This window comes from Seriola dumerili, unplaced genomic scaffold (genome assembly GCF_002260705.1).
Source record: "Seriola dumerili isolate Sdu_G_001 unplaced genomic scaffold, Sdu_1.0 BDQW01000226.1, whole genome shotgun sequence".
Lineage (NCBI taxonomy): Eukaryota > Metazoa > Chordata > Actinopteri > Carangiformes > Carangidae > Seriola > Seriola dumerili.
The window spans coordinates 106,872-124,160 of NW_019174481.1; the positions used below are offsets into that span (position 1 = coordinate 106,872).

The window sequence follows — 17,289 nt, forward strand, 5'->3', positions numbered from 1 at the left end:
TCTGGCCTTGACTTTCCACTTACTGTGGAAGTTACAAATTTACATGTGAGCTAACAGTGCTGTTGGGTTTCGCATTTAACAGACATCGGACCATATCGTGGCGGTAATCATCAGGTGAACCTGACATGGGGGGAATGAGGAATGGAAATTAGTTTGTTGTTTTCACTGCCAAGGTGCATAGAAAATGGGTCAAAGAGGTCAAAACTCCAGCTGCACATGTGGTATAAATAACCTCACTGTAAGATCAACCAAGCATTTCAGCTTGTGGCCAGACAAGTTACGCTGTGTCAGGGTCAAGGCAGCAGTTTGTGAAGTCTTCTGCTGACTTGAATCTGACAAAATTGAATTAATATCCTTTACAGCAAACAGTTAATCTCTGTGAACTGCGTCACTACAGTTACCATGGCTCCATATTGTGTAACAGGCTCACCTTTCATGTAAGAGTACAGGCAAAAAGTCAGCATATTGTAAAAGTTGGTAAAAGATCAACAGTTCTTTCTGTGGAAGATAAGACATGTTGTACTACAGTGTCAGTTAAACAGCACACTGTTATTGTTGTTGTTGTGTAATATGACCATTTTGCAAAAAGAGAAGTTGGTGAAAGCTGTTGATCAGTAAATACTGAGATAAGTTTATCTGTCTGGGCATCAAGCCAAAGCACGAAGAGGCTGTGAAGGTGTTACACAGAGAAAGGTACAACAGTGACTTTTCTGGTTAAATAATCATAAGACTAGTTCTTTCTGCAAAAAAGCAATTACACTTAAAATGCTGTCTCATCCTTCCGGAACGGTACAGTCCGGGGTTTAAACATTAATGGGCATTGTTTAAAGGTCATCACCCAGCAGCATCTCTAAACTGAAAGTCGGCTCCCTGAACATGGCTGATTTTGGAGAGATCCTCCGGAACATCGGAGACTTTGGATTATTTCAGAAGATCACCCTTTTTGCTCTTTGCTTTCCAAATGTTATTCTTCCTTTTCACTTTGCCAGCCTATTTTTTATCCAGTCAGATCCAGAGCGACACTGTAACACGGACTGGATCCTCAGAGCTGATCCTAACCTGACCACAGACGAGCAGCTGAACCTGACTCTGCCCCGGGAGGAGGACGGGACCTTCAGCAGGTGTCGGATGTTTGTCCCTGTGGACCGGGACATCGGCTCCATCAGGGAGTACGGACTCAATGAGACCACAGGCTGCCAGAGTGGATGGCTGTACTACAACACACTGTATGAGGCCACCATAGTCACTGATGTAAGTGATAGGTCTTCCTCATGTTAATTTATCATACAAATATTATATTATCTTAATTATATTCTCCCTTGTTGACAATTTTGTTTAATTTTTCTACAGTTTGATCTAGTGTGTGACCAGGCTAATTTGTTGGAAGTGGCACAAGCAGTGCTGATGGCTGGCATTCTTGTTGGCTGTCTCTTATTTGGACCCTTTGCTGAATCGTAAGTGTGTATTAAATTGTAAAAAAAATAAAAAAATATGCATGTTAAGTGAAAGTCACTCACAAAACAGAGAAACTTATATCACATATTTTGTTTTATCTTTTTCAGGTTTGGTCGTAAACGAGCAGCTCAGATTCCAGTCGTTGTCATGCTCATATTTACCATAACAACTGGATTATGTCCCAACTTCTACTTATATTTGGCGTCCCAGTTCATGGTGGGAATCGGCTACGGAGGTTATCGACTTAACGGCGTTATATTGGGTACAGAATACTCATCATCTTACATTTGTAAACACAGGGATTTGGTCAGTTGTTGATGAGCCAATTATTTGATTCTTTTCTTTTATACATTCTTACTTTCAGCAGAGGTATTCTTTATGCAGACCCAAAGTAGTAAAATACACACAGTTACCAGTTTATTAGGTACACCTAGATAAAATTAATGCAGCATAATACAATCACCTTCCAATAAATTCTACCTTCACGAAGGTCGGTGTTCAGTTTTAAAGTGCTGATTAATGTTATGGTACTTTGGGAGGTTATACTGAGATGTGTTTTTAATATTTTGCCCACCATGTTTATATCAATGAGAGTAGACAAAATATTAGAAACACCTCCCGGTATAACTCAATACAACTCAATACAATTCAATAGCACTACAAACCTCATCCTCCTGAATGACCATAATGTTGAATTAACGCCTCTCTAAAACAGTTTTGACAAACACTGAACATTATAACCTTCATGATGATAGGATTTATTGTTGGACTGCTGTATGACTGCCTCAGTGTTATCTAGGTGTAGTCAGTTGATAAAATTAATTAAAACTTTACTTTTCTAATAATGTTTTACTTTTTTGTTGTTAATCTATTCCCTGTTTTCCCCATGTAGTGGATTCTCCTCATGAGGGGAGTTATTCAGAGGACCGTTTCAAGCTAGCTTAGCTGAGAACATGAGTAGCTAAACACACTGAGCATCCACCTTTTCGTTTAGCTACACACTTAAAGATAACTCTCATCATAAAACTACACCAGCCGGTACATAATAATGATAATTTTAACTATTTAAATACTGCACTGCTGGAGAATCACTGTATAAACTCATGTAACAGTAGCTAGAGCATTTTAGCTAACAATTGAACGGTAATAAATTTAGCTAGCTAGGTTCACAGACGCCCCACTTCTATCCTCATAACATTATGTTCCTCTTCAAGTACAGGTTTCTTGTCTTTTTCTCCTTAACTTATTAGAAAAATAATAAAACAATACAACAATTCATTTTTAAGCTGTGTTCAGTTATTTTTTTTTTATTTTTCTGATAACTTTTTACAACATTAGTTTGGGGCTCCATATTACTCCAAACGGTACTTAAAGTTGTTGATTTCCTGTTTTAAGCCACTGAGTGGATCGGGGTGGCCAGACGATCATGGGGAGCATGTGTGACTCAGCTGTTCGGCGCAGTCGGACAGTGTCTCCTCGCTGCTATGATCTACTTCATCAGGGACTGGAGACTGGCTCAACTTATCACAGCAGCTCCACTCGCCGTGATTGCTATTTACATATGGTGTGTATTAGCTCTTTTTATTACTAGTGTTTCAAAAGTAAATTACACATACATTTATTTATAGGTGGCACTGTCCTTGTTCCTATCAGGTTTATTCCAGAGTCAGCCAGGTGGTTGTTGGACAGAGGAAGGATAGAAGAGGCTAAACAGCTGATTACCAAAGTGGCGGCCATCAACAAACGCACTGTCCCAGACTCTCTGCTGGAAAAGGTACTGACCCTTCACATGAAACTGTTTTTTTTTTTTGTTGCCATTATATCAAGTATGACTGATAACAGCGAACATGCAGTTTATATTTATGGTGAAAAAACTCTTTCATAAAAATAAAACATAATGAACACCACTACTGCGTAATGAAAACCAAGACAATATGCTAGACATGCTACTACCTATAACTTTTAAGGCAAAAATTGTATTGGCTTGTAATTGTACTACAGTTTATTGGACTGTACTGGATTACAGCAAGTTATTTATGGATGACACATACATGTACGTCTTTAATAATACAACAGTGTTCATCACCTCTCTGACAGTGTGAACAAACACTTAATACCTTTTGCAAGGCTGTTGGATTACATGATTTGCTAACATAAGCAAATGTTAGCATGATGTTGTGTCCACCTCCTGTGCATTACAGATTGTTGTGAGAGAAAATGAGAAAAAAGGAGGCATAATAATTCTTATCCAATCACCTGTGCTTAGGAAGTATTTCTTTACCTTAATATTGGGATGGTAAGTTACATTTTACAATATAAATAACTCTACAATTTGTATTTAACATCCAGTTCTTTCTCTCTGTGAGACCTATTCTTGTTTTCCTCAGGTTCTCACTGAACGTTACCTACTACTGCCTTTCATTCAATGTGGGAAACTTTGGCTTGGACATCTTCCTGACACAGGCCATGTTCGGTCTGACTGAACTACCAGCTCATATACTTTGCATCTGGCTGCTGGAAGCACTGGGGAGAAAAGTGTCACTTATGTCAACACTTCTGATCGGAGGATTCTTGTGCATCTTAATCCTGGCTGTTCCTCAAAGTAAAAGCATTTCAGACGTACTCTTACAGATGATGTTTGTACAGTTTTAGAAACACGAATGACGGGGGTTTAGGAATGGTAATGTCAGTTGGTCATTCGGTCTGCCCACCTCTTTGGTCCAAGGGGAAATATCTCTGCAGCTAATAGATGGATTGCCATAAGAAATAAGTACAGACATTCAAGATCCCCAGAGGATGCATCCTAATAACTTTGGTGATTCCTTGACTTCTTGACTAGTGCTGTAATCAGGTCAGAGCTTTCAGTTAATTATTAGAAATATCTAAACATCTACAAGCATTGGCACAAAATTTGGTACAGACATCCATGGTTCCCAGACGATGTATGCTATTGACTTTGTCTGAACTGAACAAAGAGTTTTAGAGCAAAGTTGAAACCCTGCATATTTTCTTTATGTAACTTTCTTTTTGGAAAGTTAAATAAATTGTTGGTAACTACTGTTTGATAATCCCACAGGCACTTAAAGTGTACTGACACCTTTAGCATCAGAATCAGAATCCACTTAACTTATTATTGGTAACTCATGCGACCCCGTGACCTGTCATATAAATAGATATTTTGGTTTATGACCAAATATCTGCAAAACTAATCACATTCCCATCATCTGCACTTTGTGTTTAGTGCTAATTAGCCAATGTTAGCATGCTAACACGCTAAACTAGGAGGATGAACATGATAAGCGTGACTAAACGTGTGTACATGTTAGCTTGCTGCCGTTAGCATTTAGCTCATACTTTTGTTCTACAGTCTGGTTTTTAATTTTTCCTAACGCTCTATTATTCTGTTTAAGGTAATGCTATTGCTGTTACTACATTAGCAACTGCTGGACGTTTTTTCACCAATTGGGCAGGATCCATCTGCAACGTGTACGTTCAGGAGCTGTTTCCAACATCTTTCAGGTAAGCTTTCCATCTCACTGTAATGAATATGGTTAATAGTGTAGCATATGTAGTCTTGTTTAAATTACATCAGCCATAATGTTGGTTTATGTGTGTTCCTAACACTCATCTGTGTTATGATTCAAAGACAAACAAGAAATACTTCAAGGTAACAAGCACGTCTGAGATCTGTTCGCTCCTGTTTCAGACAAACAGCTTCTGGTTTGGGCTCCATTGCAAGCAGAGCTGGTGGCTTGCTGTCTCCGTTGCTCAACATGTTGACCGTATACCACTGGTCCATACCCACCATAGTCTTCAGCAGTCTTACGCTGGTCAGTGGAGCGCTTGGCTTCCTGCTTCCTGAGACCAGGAGAAAAGAGCTTCCTGATTCAACCGATGAGGCGGAGGGCAACAGGTAAGCGAGATGAGTTGAATTTTAATGGATCAAATAACCTCTTTTTCTTGGGATCAAGAAGGACTGCCAAACAGCACTAATTCTGTTTCTGTAGTTTTGTTGACAAAAGTCTTCAAAGTATAATGCAGAAAAGGTGTTTTAACAAAGATTACACATTACACACAAAATGACACTTCTTTGTTTTCCTTTCTTCCACAGAAATAAGGCGGCCATGAAGACCCAAAGTGCATCAAGTATACCTACACAAAACAAATCAACCAAACTGTAGTCTGAATATATCTGTTACTTACTTTACTGTGTGTTGTTGCTCTGTCCTTCCACTTTGGTCCATAGTCAAACAGCTACTGCCACTACTTTTGTATGTAATTTGCTGTTGATATTCATTGACCTCAGATGATAAATTCAGATAATAATTTCAATTCGTACACAAGACCATCCATCCATCCATCATCCATCCATCCATCCCTCCATCCATCCATCCATCCATCCATCCATCCATCCATCCATCCATCCATCCATTTTCTGTTGTTTACCTGAGTGCAGCCTGTGGTAGCAGTAGGTTAAGCAAGGTAGTCCAGACATCCCTCTCCCCAGCGACGCTTTGCAGTTCCTCCTCGGGGACCCTGAGGTGTTCCCAGTTCCACATGAGATATGTAGTCATGCAAGAAATATTGAATTATAATTATAATTAGAAGGCTGACATGAAATTTACTTAAGATTTTCATTCATTTAATTTAGGACACTTCAGTCGTTTTCTTGTTGTGCCACACTCCAGCCATGTGAGCTTTACAAACACAAAGGTATCTCCAAATCTAATGAGCTGATAGCTCTGGAAGATACTGAGCACATTCAAACCCACAAGGTAAAAAACCCATTTAATTTTAGTGACTCCATGTCTTTACCTCTTGTGCCACCGTCTGGACAAACTTCTTAAATACCCAAGAGATGAACAGTCTCAACCAACAAAAGTATTTAATAGCTTTAAGACATATTGAATATTAAAAGTAATAATTGCTGAATTGCTTTTAGCTGCTTCAGTTTAAGAGTCCTGGTACTGTGCACGCTGGCTCTCTGTCATATAGTCATGGCTTACTGGGACACTAGCGACTCCACGCCAACAAGGCTCACTCACAACGCTGTAAAACAGTGACAGATTGATCAAATTAACTAACGATTTAACCACTGATTTCGATGCCTCCACTGTTCGGTCGGTCGGTCAGTTTGTCTTTGCAGCGGTTGTGCATTCTCACCATGCTGTTTTCACAAATACCAGTTTTCGTGCGGGATATGATTTTTGTGCATACACGTCATTTATACAAATTCAAAGTCCCAGATGAGGCTCTTTCACCTGTTTGCGTCATACACCAAAGTGCAATCTAACATCTTTTGTTGTTTCAGCCTAAATATTTGAGGTAATGTCATCTCATGCTTACTTTTTACCTTGAACTAATATAGTTGTGTTAAATAAATTATTAACTGTTTACTATTTTTGGAGATCTTTTTTTCCACTGACGTTTGAGTGTCAAAGTTCACAATAAAAACTGTTCAAAACATACTGTTTTTTACATTTCTCTGATGTAAGAAGCAAAACAGTCTCTGCTTGGAGCTGCATTTCACTGGTGAATTAGGCGACGTATCTGAAGCAAGTTCATCTCGTAATTTGAGTAATTGGCAACATGTAAATATGTAACATCAAACAGAAGTAACATGTTAATACAGAACCAAGAGAACATCTCCTGTAACCACACGTCGTCAGGGGGTTTTTGGGGCAGTGGCGGTGAACTGTCTAGTGCCTTTATGGGAGATTTACGAGTGTTTATAGTTGTCGTTGCAAAGTGTTTTACCTAAAGCCAATGACTTAATGCCGATGACTCACGGTGCAACTCAGGCTGTGGCCGTGATAAACACATGAACAGCCTCAAACTGCCAAACGTCTATGTGACTCACAATAAACATGTGCGATGAACACCTCTCTCTGTGTTACCAACAAATGAAGATTATAAGGATCATAAAAGTAGGATTTGTTACACAGCGGTTGTATTGATTTTAATTGGATTGTAAATGTGTACCGTGCTCACAGGTTAATGTCTGCTGGTGAAATGGATATCCTGCAGCCTAAACATAGCAAAGTGTCCTTGTAAGCAACTGAAATTTGGATCTGTGCTGTGTATGTGAATGGACGTACACATAGTGATAACCACATGAATGAGCTTTCTTATATAGATATACCGGCACAGAGTCAAGATGTCAAGACGCCCTGAAGTTCAACTCAGGTGAGAATAAAAAAACAGCAGCTGATTCTTCAGAGAATAATAAAGTTTTACTGCACTTCAGATGTAACCCAGTTAAATAAAATCATGCACCTGTGTGCTTGAAGATTTTATAGTAAGGTTAAACATTAATGATTATTGTTCAAACCTGTGGTTCCAGTCTTTTCAAACTAACACAAAGTAAGACAACTGACATCAACATGGCTGACTTCGGAGAGATCCTTAGGAACATCGGAGAGTTTGGATTATTTCAGAAGCTCACTCTGATCGCACTTTGCTTTCCGAATCTATTCTTGTCTTTTATGTTTGCAAGCTTTATTTTTATCGAGTCAGATCCAGAGCGACACTGTAACACGGACTGGATCCTCAGAGCTGATCCTAACCTGACCACAGACGAGCAGCTGAACCTGACTCTGCCCCGGGAGGAGGACGGGACCTTCAGCAGGTGTCGGATGTTTGTCCCTGTGGACCGGGACATCGGCTCCATCAGGGAGTACGGACTCAATGAGACCACAGGCTGCCAGAGTGGATGGCTGTACTACAACACTCTGTATGAGGCCACCATAGTCACTGATGTAAGTGATGTGATGAGCGTGGACACGTCGTCGTTCACCTTCATGAAACTACTTCATTAAACAATTCTACTTTTTGTTTTGACAGTTTGATCTCGTCTGTGACAAGGCTAACCTGGTGGAAGTGGCACAAACTGTGTTCTTGGCCGGGATTCTTATTGGTTCTTTAACCTTTGGACCTTTTGCTGAATCGTAAGTTTATTTCATGCGGTTACTGTATTTTTAGTCTGATGATGAAAAATATAACCACACACATCTCCACTATATAAATAGTAATATTTGTAGTTTGATATATTTTTCAAAGTTCTAATTTAGAAAAACAAAACTAGATATGCTCACATATACAGTATTATTACAGTCAAATTCACACTAAAGCTGTTGTCATTATCATGTTTTTCTGTCTCTGTTTGGCTCATTGAGATTACATGTTAACCAGCAGTCATTTCCAAGCTGCTGCTAAAATCCTGATTTTATAACTGCTGCTCCTGGGTCCTTAATACAACCCCTCTGTAACACCTCTTGTCTTCTTATACTTTGGCTCTTGTACAGATTAAACAAACAAACAAAACATGTTCATCAATTGTATATGTCCCATTCTGACAAACTATTCTCTCTTGTATTTTAGCATTAATTCTAAAATAACTGTGAACCTTGTGGCCGTTTGCTCTTTGATTCCCAGACACAAGTCCCCACAACATAATGAATACTACACTGCATAAACACAAATGCAGCATTGTTACACTGGCTGTTGTGCTGAATTGAGTTGATATTGTGCACATAAAGCAAGTGTCCTGTCCATCTGCACTGAGCACTCACACAACCAGCAGCTATTTTAAATTGAGTGTGCTTAGCATAATGGAAGCTGCTCTTGGTTTTTACTGCCTGTTCATTTCGTGTCCTCTCTTTCTCTTGCAGGTTTGGACGCAAACGAGCGACTCAAATTCCACTGGTTATAATGTTCATATTCACTGTGTCAACAGCACTATGCCCCAATATCTACTTATATCTAGTACTGCAGTTCTCGTCCGGATTCGGGGCTGGAGGATATCGAGTCAACTGTATAATACTGTGTATGTTTACTGAGTTTATACAGGTTTAGGATAAAGTTGCATCTAATGACTGTTTTAATAATAGGTTAATCTGACAATTATTTTCTCAATGAATTACTAATTTTCTCTCAATTGAACAGTCCAATTTGATTTATTTAAAACATGAAAATATCAATAACATTTTTCCACTCATGTTCAGTTTTCAGCGAAATTGATAGTTGCAACCTAAAAATGAGAAATCTTTTATGTCTGAAATCAAGGACACTTTTTAAAAAATGATATTAAAACATGAGTGGTAAATCTGTTATCACAACCGTCATCACTGTGTGTGAAGCTTCATGAGCAGCAGCAGTATATACCAGACTTAGTAAACAGTTTATAAATCAGATGCTTTGGGATTTTCAAAGGCAGGAGAACTGATTAAAGACAAGCGTAAAGCGTCCGCATCGAACAGCTCACAGCTTCTATCTGGGTAACAAACTGCTGCTCCGCCTGTCACTGAACAGAGTACACACAGGGAGAGGTGGGCCTCTCGCTTGCAGGGAAATAATGCCAACTGTCCTCTATGGAAACCAGCCAAGATTTCTTCATAAAGTCGCCAGAGTAGTTGCTAGGTCTGCTAAGCTGCTAAATAGGTCAGAAAATTAAAACTGTTGTGGATCTGCCCCACATGACGTAACAGAAAATGTTCGCAAAAAAATCATTTCCAAAGAGAAATTGCCAGTGAGGAAAGTCTAACACTCAGCTGATCAATGGTTTAACTTTATCACTCACTCACTCACTCACTCACTCTGGACTGGACTGTGGCCGATCCAGCCAAAAATGACAAATATTATATTTTTCTCACTGCAGCTACAGAGTGGATCGGGATGTCCAAAAGATCATGGGGAGTGTGTGTGACTCAGCTGTTTGGTGCACTCGGGCAGTGCGTCCTCGCTGGGATGATCTACGCGATCAGAGACTGGAGGCTGGCTCAACTAATCACAGCTGCTCCGCTCGGAGTGGTAGTTATCTACATATGGTGTGTATTGCCTGTCGTTTGTTGTATTTGTACATTGTAGACTGTTCGAACTGTCACCTTCCTTGTTCCTATCAGGTTTATTCCAGAGTCAGCCAGGTGGTTGTTAAACAGAGGAAGGACAGAAGAGGCTAAACAGCTGATTGTCAAAGCGGCAGCCATCAACAAACGTAGTGTTCCAGACTCTCTGCTGGAAAAGGTACTGAAACTTAAACTGCCACATACAGCATTTTAATTATCACCTTTCCACCAGGTTGTCGATGACACATGTGCAGGATAATAACAGAAAACAAATGAAATCCCTGGTGAAATCTAACATTCATCCTCTCCTCTTAAAGTTCGTGTCTGTGTGCAGGCTGCTTTATTTTATTTATCTCACTAAGTTTTTTTTTAAAAATTTAATTTCCCTTTAAAAGCTTCTTTTGTTTATTTCATGATGTGTTTATGACATTTGCTTTTACATTCAGAAAAAAAAAAAAAAATACAGACCCATAGCACTATAAGGCCACTTTCATGTCTTGCTTGTGTTTATTGCACTATGGTTGCGTGCACTGTTTTGCAGTGACATGGTGAACAGAGGCATCTCCAGTGTTTCTGGAGAGTTCCTCAACAGAAGAGGTGTCATCCAGCCATGAAAGAAATAAATAAAAAATACCTTTGCAGGAGAAAAAACAGCAGACGGTGATGAATAAAAAATCCAGCCTGTAAATAGACACTTCATGAAATCTAATAGAATAGAATTTTTATTTGGATAATTATTTCATTGCTTTCATTTCATATTTATTCTTCTTATTAAATTAAATTTAGTATTTAGTAATTGTCCATTTATTAATTTATTTGTCTATTCTATTAACATAGTTTTGACCTGTCGATTCTTCTGTTGTCTTCAAAACAAATAACTAATACTGAAAAGATCTATTACTGTTGCTCTGAGGTTACGTTTTCAGTTTTTAGGGAAATATGAATTACATGAGATCAGAAATCGTACAGGATGTTTGTAGTGTTATGTTAATAATATTTCTGCCACAGATTGCAGTGAAAGACACTTTGAACACAGGAGGCATAAAAATTATATTCAGATCATCTCTTCTGACCAGATACTTCTTCACTGTGGCTTTTGCGTGGTGAGCTACGATTTCCAAAAGTCTCTCCTAAGTTAATCAAAGAATGTGTATTATAGTATATTATTATAACCCGTCATTTATCGTCATTTTATGGCGGCAGACATTCCTATAATATCTTCATTGCACTTAAACGCTGACTTAATGTTGAAACAACTCCTGAAGGTTAGTTTGGTGGTAAATCGATGCTGCCGATGAAATGACCAATCACAAAATCTATGACAGTGAAGCAACTCCAATAAACGCTGTGTATTGTTATAGATGTTATATAATATAATGCAGGACACTCTCTATGTTCTTCCTGTTTTTAAGGTTTTCGTTGAACCTTGCCCTCTACTGCCTTTACTTGAACATGGGAAACTTCGGCTTGAGCATCTTCGTGACACAGCTCCTGTTTGGTGCCATTGAAATACCAGCTAATCTATTTTCCATGTGGCTGTTGGAGGTTTTTGGGAGAAGAGTATTATTCATAGCAACACTACTGGCTGGAGGACTCTCTTGCGTACTCATCTTAGCCGTTCCCCAAGGTCGAACCATTTAGTAGCCAAATGACAGTTTCATGTTTTAATCCTGTTTGTCCGTGTCTCAAGTTTTATCTTTTTTATTTCAGGATATGCTGTTGCTGTTACATCTTTAGCTGCTGCCAGTCGTTTTTTCTTGATCTGGGCTGGTTCTGTATGTAGTGTCTTTATGCAGGAATTGACCCCAACATCTGTCAGGTAGTGTATATATATATAGTATATTTCTCCAGTGTGTATTTAAACCTACACAGAATTTAGCAATTGTGCTTTTTGACCCATCTGACCTTCACGCTCTTCCAGACAAACAGCCACAGCTTTAGGAGCCATCTCAGGAAGAACAGGTGGATTACTGGCTCCACTGTTAAACATCTTGGCCATGTACCACTGGGTCATACCCATCACAGTGTTCAGCAGCCTCACACTGGTCAGCGGAGCTCTCGGCTTCCTGCTTCCCGAGACCAGGAGAAAAGAGCTTCCTGAGACGGCCGATGAGGCTGAGAACAACAGGTAACTGAGGCAGACATGTTCATCATCACATTAGACAAGTGTCTCTTACATTTCACCGTTTACTCCCTGATATCGCTCATCTGTCCTCTGTGTTTTCAGAAATTCAACCTCCACAAACACAGCAAGTCGTCCATATCCAAATGCAACCAAGCTGTAACACTTAACATCATCTAAACACACCAAAAGCAGCCGTAGAAGTCAACAGTGGAAAGTGCTTTTGTTTACTAAAGCTGTTCCATTTGTCATTAACTGACTTTTCATCAAGTTGTCAATAATGAACAAATTAATTATGTGTTTTTTTTTAGACAGTACGATTTATTCTGTATGTAAACATGATAAAATTAAATGTTGACAATAAAAAAGCATCAAACAAAAAAAAAAAATCAACCAAATTTTCTTTTAAAGGGTTATTTGTAGGTTTCTCTGCTGCTGAACGTGGTTTCTTTGTTTCTGCGAATAATATTTAGGAGCCTGAGAAGCTACTAGAACCATTCAGCTATAACAAGTCACAACTAAATATGCAAACAAAGCATTTTCTCCATTTCCCTTTTAATTATTGCAACAAACAAACATACATATAGCCTTTTTCCAGAAAATCTACTAAGAATAAGCAATAAGCAAAAATCAATACCACTCTTATGTTCATATGGTAAATATGAAGCTAGTTTAGCTTAGCACAAAGACTGGAAACAGGGGGAAACAGCTAGCGTAGCTCTGTCAGAATGTAACAGTGTACTTTAAAAGTCACTAATAAACATATTTTATCTTGTTTGTTTAATCTGTACAAAAACTGAAGTGTAAAAACCACAAATTGCCTCAGAAAGATATATAGAAAATGCTCTCTTGCTAAACTAATACTTTGGGAATAATAAATGTGTCTGAAGTGGGTTTTCCATTAAAGAACATTCAAGTACCTGTACCATAAACCCATGAAATAACATCTACGCCTCCTCCCTCGTTAAAAGATCCAGAATCTATGAATATGCAAATATTTCTCATTTCAAAAGTGAAACTGCTCGACCCAAAATGTCTCCTACGTCACTTGTTGACACATTGTCAATGTTTACACAATGCTTCTGGTCCAGGATTGATTTCCAAACTATACACCTCACTCTCAGATTTTATGTGAGCACAGAAACTTTCAGCACCTTTAGCAGATGAATTTGAAAACATCCTTGTTTGTGTCAAACTGTGCACATAAATCCCTCTGCACAGCAAAGGTCGAACATACAAGAGTAACAATAAACAAAAACACCCAGTGGAGTGGGACTTTAACGGTGTGACTTTATTACAGATCAATGCATTCAAGCAAGCAATTTTCATATGATTATATTTAGACATTTCACAATCAAATTACACCTATTTACTCTTGATTCTTACTGTTTATTACCTTTGTATTGACGGAAAATGAGTTGAAAATGAGTTTAAAATGTAGAGTCGTTCAGCAAAAGTTACATCCTTTGCTTTTCTTCATGTTCATGTAATAAACATTGTAATGTAAAGACACATTTACCACAAAAATTTTAAATTACATTAATGTTACAGATTGTGTTTGTCAAGTATTTCCAAATAAAATGCAATTGCAAATGAAAACAATAGTGGCTGTTTTTATTAACTAATTATCTGGTAGTGGTTTATGATGCCCATGCACTTACAAATTCCTCTTTTTAACCATGTTAATACGATTCCTTTCATTCTTGTACATTCAAACCTTGTGTATTATGTCATGAAATCACAGCCCTGCTATCACCCGAGCAGATCGTCCATCCAGCTGCTGTTCGTGACAGTATTTTGTGCTGCTTGCTCTGTGTTGTTGCTTCCAGACACTAAAAGATTGTCCATAAATGAATCAGCATCACCGGCGTCAGACAGTGGCAGCAACTTTGGTCCTGATGCAAAGATGTCGTCAGCAAAGAGATCTATCTGAGCTGAAGGAGCAGCAGCAGCAGCAGCAGAGGACGCATCTGAACTGAGTAAATCATTCAGTGAATTAGAAGCGGCAGGGCTGCCTGGTAGCAGTGCAAACACATCTGCACTGTTGGAGATGTCACTGACTCCAAAGGTATCATCGGCGAAGGGAGACGCCTGGGTTGTGACAGCTTCAGCTTCTCCCTGATTTCCCAGATCGCCCAGACCAGACACACTAACAGCAGGAGGCTGAGTGAACAGATCATCATTCAGGCTGAATATGTCAAAGCCAGTGCCCTGCTCACTTGTTTGGCTGTTTGCACCAAAAAGATCTGAGGTTTGACTCGTATCTTGGTTTAGAGGTGCTGGGTCCGGGGCAATCAGCTGATCTGTCATGCTGAGCGTTACTTCATTCTCAGCTGATATTGGCTGGGAGTCGAGCAGGGTAAAACTTTCGGAAGACGCACCTGCAGACAAAGGCATGTCGCTCACAGAAGATGAAAATACATCACCAGGTGCGTTTCCAAAAATCCCCTGAGATTCAGACGGAGCAAGAAGACTGGAGGAATCTTGAGGAGGTTCATGGTTCAGATCAAAAAGCGCTCCATCCACAACGTTTCTTCCTCCTTCGTCTGGTGCATCAAACGATTCGTCCGGCCTTTGAACAGATTCGTCAGTGTTCATCTGACTGGACAGTGTGTCAGTCGGGACAGAGCTGACACTGTCGCCGAAAATATCACCATTAAATGGATCACTCAAAACTTCATCACCACTTCTCTCAGCTGTTAACGGACCGACTGACTCCTCAGATGATCGGTTCACTGATTGGACAGCGGACTCAGCTATTCCAGGATCAGAGACAGACAGGCCTTCAGTCTCACTGCTCTGGAGATCTGGTTCTTCCTCATCAGTAGGATTTGGAGCCGTATGAACCTCACCTGTCCCACTAGCTGAACCTTTGAGCAGGTTGGATTGCTCTGTAGATTTGCTTATATCCCCATATTCGTTACTGTCCGGTGTGTTGGCGTCGGCAGAATTTGTCTTCACATGCTCTTGTTCCACAGGTGGGACTTGAGGCACGTCGTCTTCCTTTTCAATTTCTTCGGTAATAGCTTCCTTTACCTCCTCTGTCTTATTGTCATTGTGTGTTTTGTCCTTTTCTTCTTCTTGTCTTTCACCTTGTGCAGCCAACTTCGTGACATCCTCGGGCTTCTCTGAAGATGACTGAAACAGTCTTCCTAACAGTCCGCCGCTAGGTTTGGCTTCTGGTTTCTTGGCATCTTTCGGTTCAGCCTTGTTCGTTCTCTCATTCCCGCCTGATGTGAAGAGCTTCGACAAAGGACTCTTTCCTTTGGACCAGGAGCCCAGTTTGGCCTTTGTCTTTTCAGCCGGTTTAGCAGAACCCTTCAGAGAATTTGTCCTCACAACGGGTTTCTTCTGGTTACCACCATTTTCTTGATCATTGGTTGAGTCCGTCTTTTCAATTAGATTTTTATTGCTCTCATGGCCGTCCTCTTCTTTGGTCATTTGTCCAGCAGAACTGTGCAGGGCACTTGGATCCTGTGATTCACATGGATCGACCGAGTTTTCTGGAGCGACGTCCGACTGATCAGGTGGCTTTTGATGTGCTGTAACATCTTGAGTTGAATTGAAAGTTTCAGTGAGACTTTGAGTATCATGTGATTCCTCAACCTTCTCTGCAACTCCATTCAGAATTGCGATATCGGCTTGAGGACTCTCTTGACTTCTCTTCACTTCAACATCAGGCTCTTGGTTCGACGTGCTGGTTGTTTCTCCATGGCATTCATGTTCAGGGATTTCAAGGTTCACCTCACTTTCACTCTGTTTTTCACTCAGCTCAGATGTCAGATGATTTTTCTCATCTTTCATATCCTTGGATTTATTCAGTTGATTGTGTTCAGACTGATCTGAGACCTCCAAGATCAGCTGAGAGGACTCGTCATACTGAGCCACGTCAACGTTGGGAGAAAACCGCACAAACTTTTTAGCTTTATTTGGAAATACATCCCGCCTGTTAACTGTCGGATTATAGTTTGCTCTCGAGGTGGGAGCCACATTCTTCTGCTCTTTTTTTTGGTTTGTGACAATAAAACCCTTTTCTGCCGAGGGCGAAGTAAAGCTGAGCACCCTCGGAGAGATGGTGTCTCGGACGCCTCCAGCTTTGGTTGAATCACTCCACGGTTTTGGTTCCTTTGAACGTAACTCATCAGAGTTAAATCCTGTTGTCTTTGATTGATCCTTGACCTCTTTATCTTTCATTTCTCCTGCGTGGTTGATCTTTGATTTGTTCCTGTCACTTTTCCAATACTCTGTGACACTCATGGCGTTAGTAGCTGCTTTATCAATACCAGGTGTCTTGTTTTTCAGAGCTGGTGCATGTGTCCTCGGCAATGAATTAACACCTGTGTTCTTCTTCTCTGGTGGCCAGCTCATTTTCAGTTTGCCCTTGACATCAGCAGCTTTGTCACATCCCAGCTCTCTCACAGATGACTTCGTAACAAACACACCAGCAGAGAACTCTCTCGGGCCATCGGAGGTGTTTAACTTGGGTTTTGTAGTTTTGGGAGTGGACAAGACGTCTGGCTCATCTGTTCCTTTATTTCTCTGAAGCCAGCGATCTTTATGTTGCGTGTGCCCAAATCCCTCATCATAATTTCCTTTTCTTTTAAAAAGCTGCTGGTAGTGAGAAATGCAGTAGAACTCGCCGTAAAGAGATGCATAGTTGTGAATGCTGAAATACAACAAAACAAAGTCTTTTTGTGATATTAAACTTTTAAAATTTTAAATCAGATATTGTTGAATTTGTCATTTGATTTGTTATTTGTACTAGATCAGTTTTGGTGACTCATTTCAGTGTATTATTATTATAAAATCCTCCACTACAATGTTGTAACTCACGAATGCTAATACAACATTAAATCAGCGTATAATCAG

General features: G+C 39.7%; 3 protein-coding genes across 5 annotated transcripts; 2 read left to right on the forward strand and 1 right to left on the reverse strand.

Moving 5' to 3' along the window:
* The first annotated feature begins 869 nt into the window (after positions 1 to 869).
* On the forward strand, positions 870 to 6,849 carry LOC111229147 (solute carrier family 22 member 13-like). The gene is made up of 10 exons (XM_022755342.1): positions 870 to 1,251; positions 1,351 to 1,454; positions 1,563 to 1,717; positions 2,851 to 3,019; positions 3,109 to 3,229; positions 3,657 to 3,751; positions 3,843 to 4,057; positions 4,866 to 4,974; positions 5,162 to 5,368; positions 5,567 to 6,849. Exons 1-10 carry the CDS (start codon positions 877 to 879, stop codon positions 5,634 to 5,636), a joined length of 1,620 nt encoding a protein of 539 aa, XP_022611063.1. The 5' UTR covers positions 870 to 876; the 3' UTR covers positions 5,637 to 6,849.
* A 984-nt stretch (positions 6,850 to 7,833) lies between these two features.
* On the forward strand, positions 7,834 to 12,798 carry LOC111229148 (solute carrier family 22 member 13-like). Of its 3 annotated transcripts, XM_022755343.1 has the most exons (9): positions 7,834 to 8,213; positions 8,299 to 8,402; positions 9,126 to 9,280; positions 10,112 to 10,280; positions 10,356 to 10,476; positions 11,307 to 11,401; positions 11,711 to 12,117; positions 12,220 to 12,426; positions 12,526 to 12,798. In XM_022755343.1, exons 1-7 carry the CDS (start codon positions 7,839 to 7,841, stop codon positions 11,937 to 11,939), a joined length of 1,248 nt encoding a protein of 415 aa, XP_022611064.1. In that variant the 5' UTR covers positions 7,834 to 7,838; the 3' UTR covers positions 11,940 to 12,117; positions 12,220 to 12,426; positions 12,526 to 12,798. The 3 variants fall into 3 exon arrangements, with proteins under 3 accessions (XP_022611064.1, XP_022611066.1, XP_022611065.1); XM_022755345.1 differs by lacking the exon at positions 11,307 to 11,401 and having other exon boundaries at positions 12,009 to 12,117; XM_022755344.1 differs by lacking the exons at positions 11,307 to 11,401; positions 12,220 to 12,426; positions 12,526 to 12,798 and having other exon boundaries at positions 11,711 to 11,880.
* An 891-nt stretch (positions 12,799 to 13,689) lies between these two features.
* On the reverse strand, positions 13,690 to 17,133 carry LOC111228764 (histone acetyltransferase KAT6B-like; the record flags this gene model as incomplete). The annotated part of the gene is made up of 1 exon (XM_022754789.1): positions 13,690 to 17,133. A coding segment is annotated over one exon (2,961 nt), but the record flags the coding sequence as incomplete, so codon positions are not given.
* Positions 17,134 to 17,289: the final 156 nt, after the last annotated feature.

What these genes read in the sequence shown, in the direction of transcription:
- LOC111229147 (XM_022755342.1), top strand. Translation starts at nt 877, where the DNA reads ATGGCTGATTTTGGAGAGATCCTCCGGAACATCGGAGACTTTGGATTA. An exon ending in TTTGGACCCTTTGCTGAATC is followed by an intron (nt 1,455 to 1,562) that starts GTAAGTGTGTAT and finishes TATCTTTTTCAG; the next exon opens with GTTTGGTCGTAAACGAGCAG. An exon ending in CAGACTCTCTGCTGGAAAAG is followed by an intron (nt 3,230 to 3,656) that starts GTACTGACCCTT and finishes TGTGCATTACAG; the next exon opens with ATTGTTGTGAGAGAAAATGA.
- LOC111229148 (XM_022755343.1), top strand. Translation starts at nt 7,839, where the DNA reads ATGGCTGACTTCGGAGAGATCCTTAGGAACATCGGAGAGTTTGGATTA. An exon ending in GTGGTAGTTATCTACATATG is followed by an intron (nt 10,281 to 10,355) that starts GTGTGTATTGCC and finishes TGTTCCTATCAG; the next exon opens with GTTTATTCCAGAGTCAGCCA. An exon ending in TTCACTGTGGCTTTTGCGTG is followed by an intron (nt 11,402 to 11,710) that starts GTGAGCTACGAT and finishes CCTGTTTTTAAG; the next exon opens with GTTTTCGTTGAACCTTGCCC.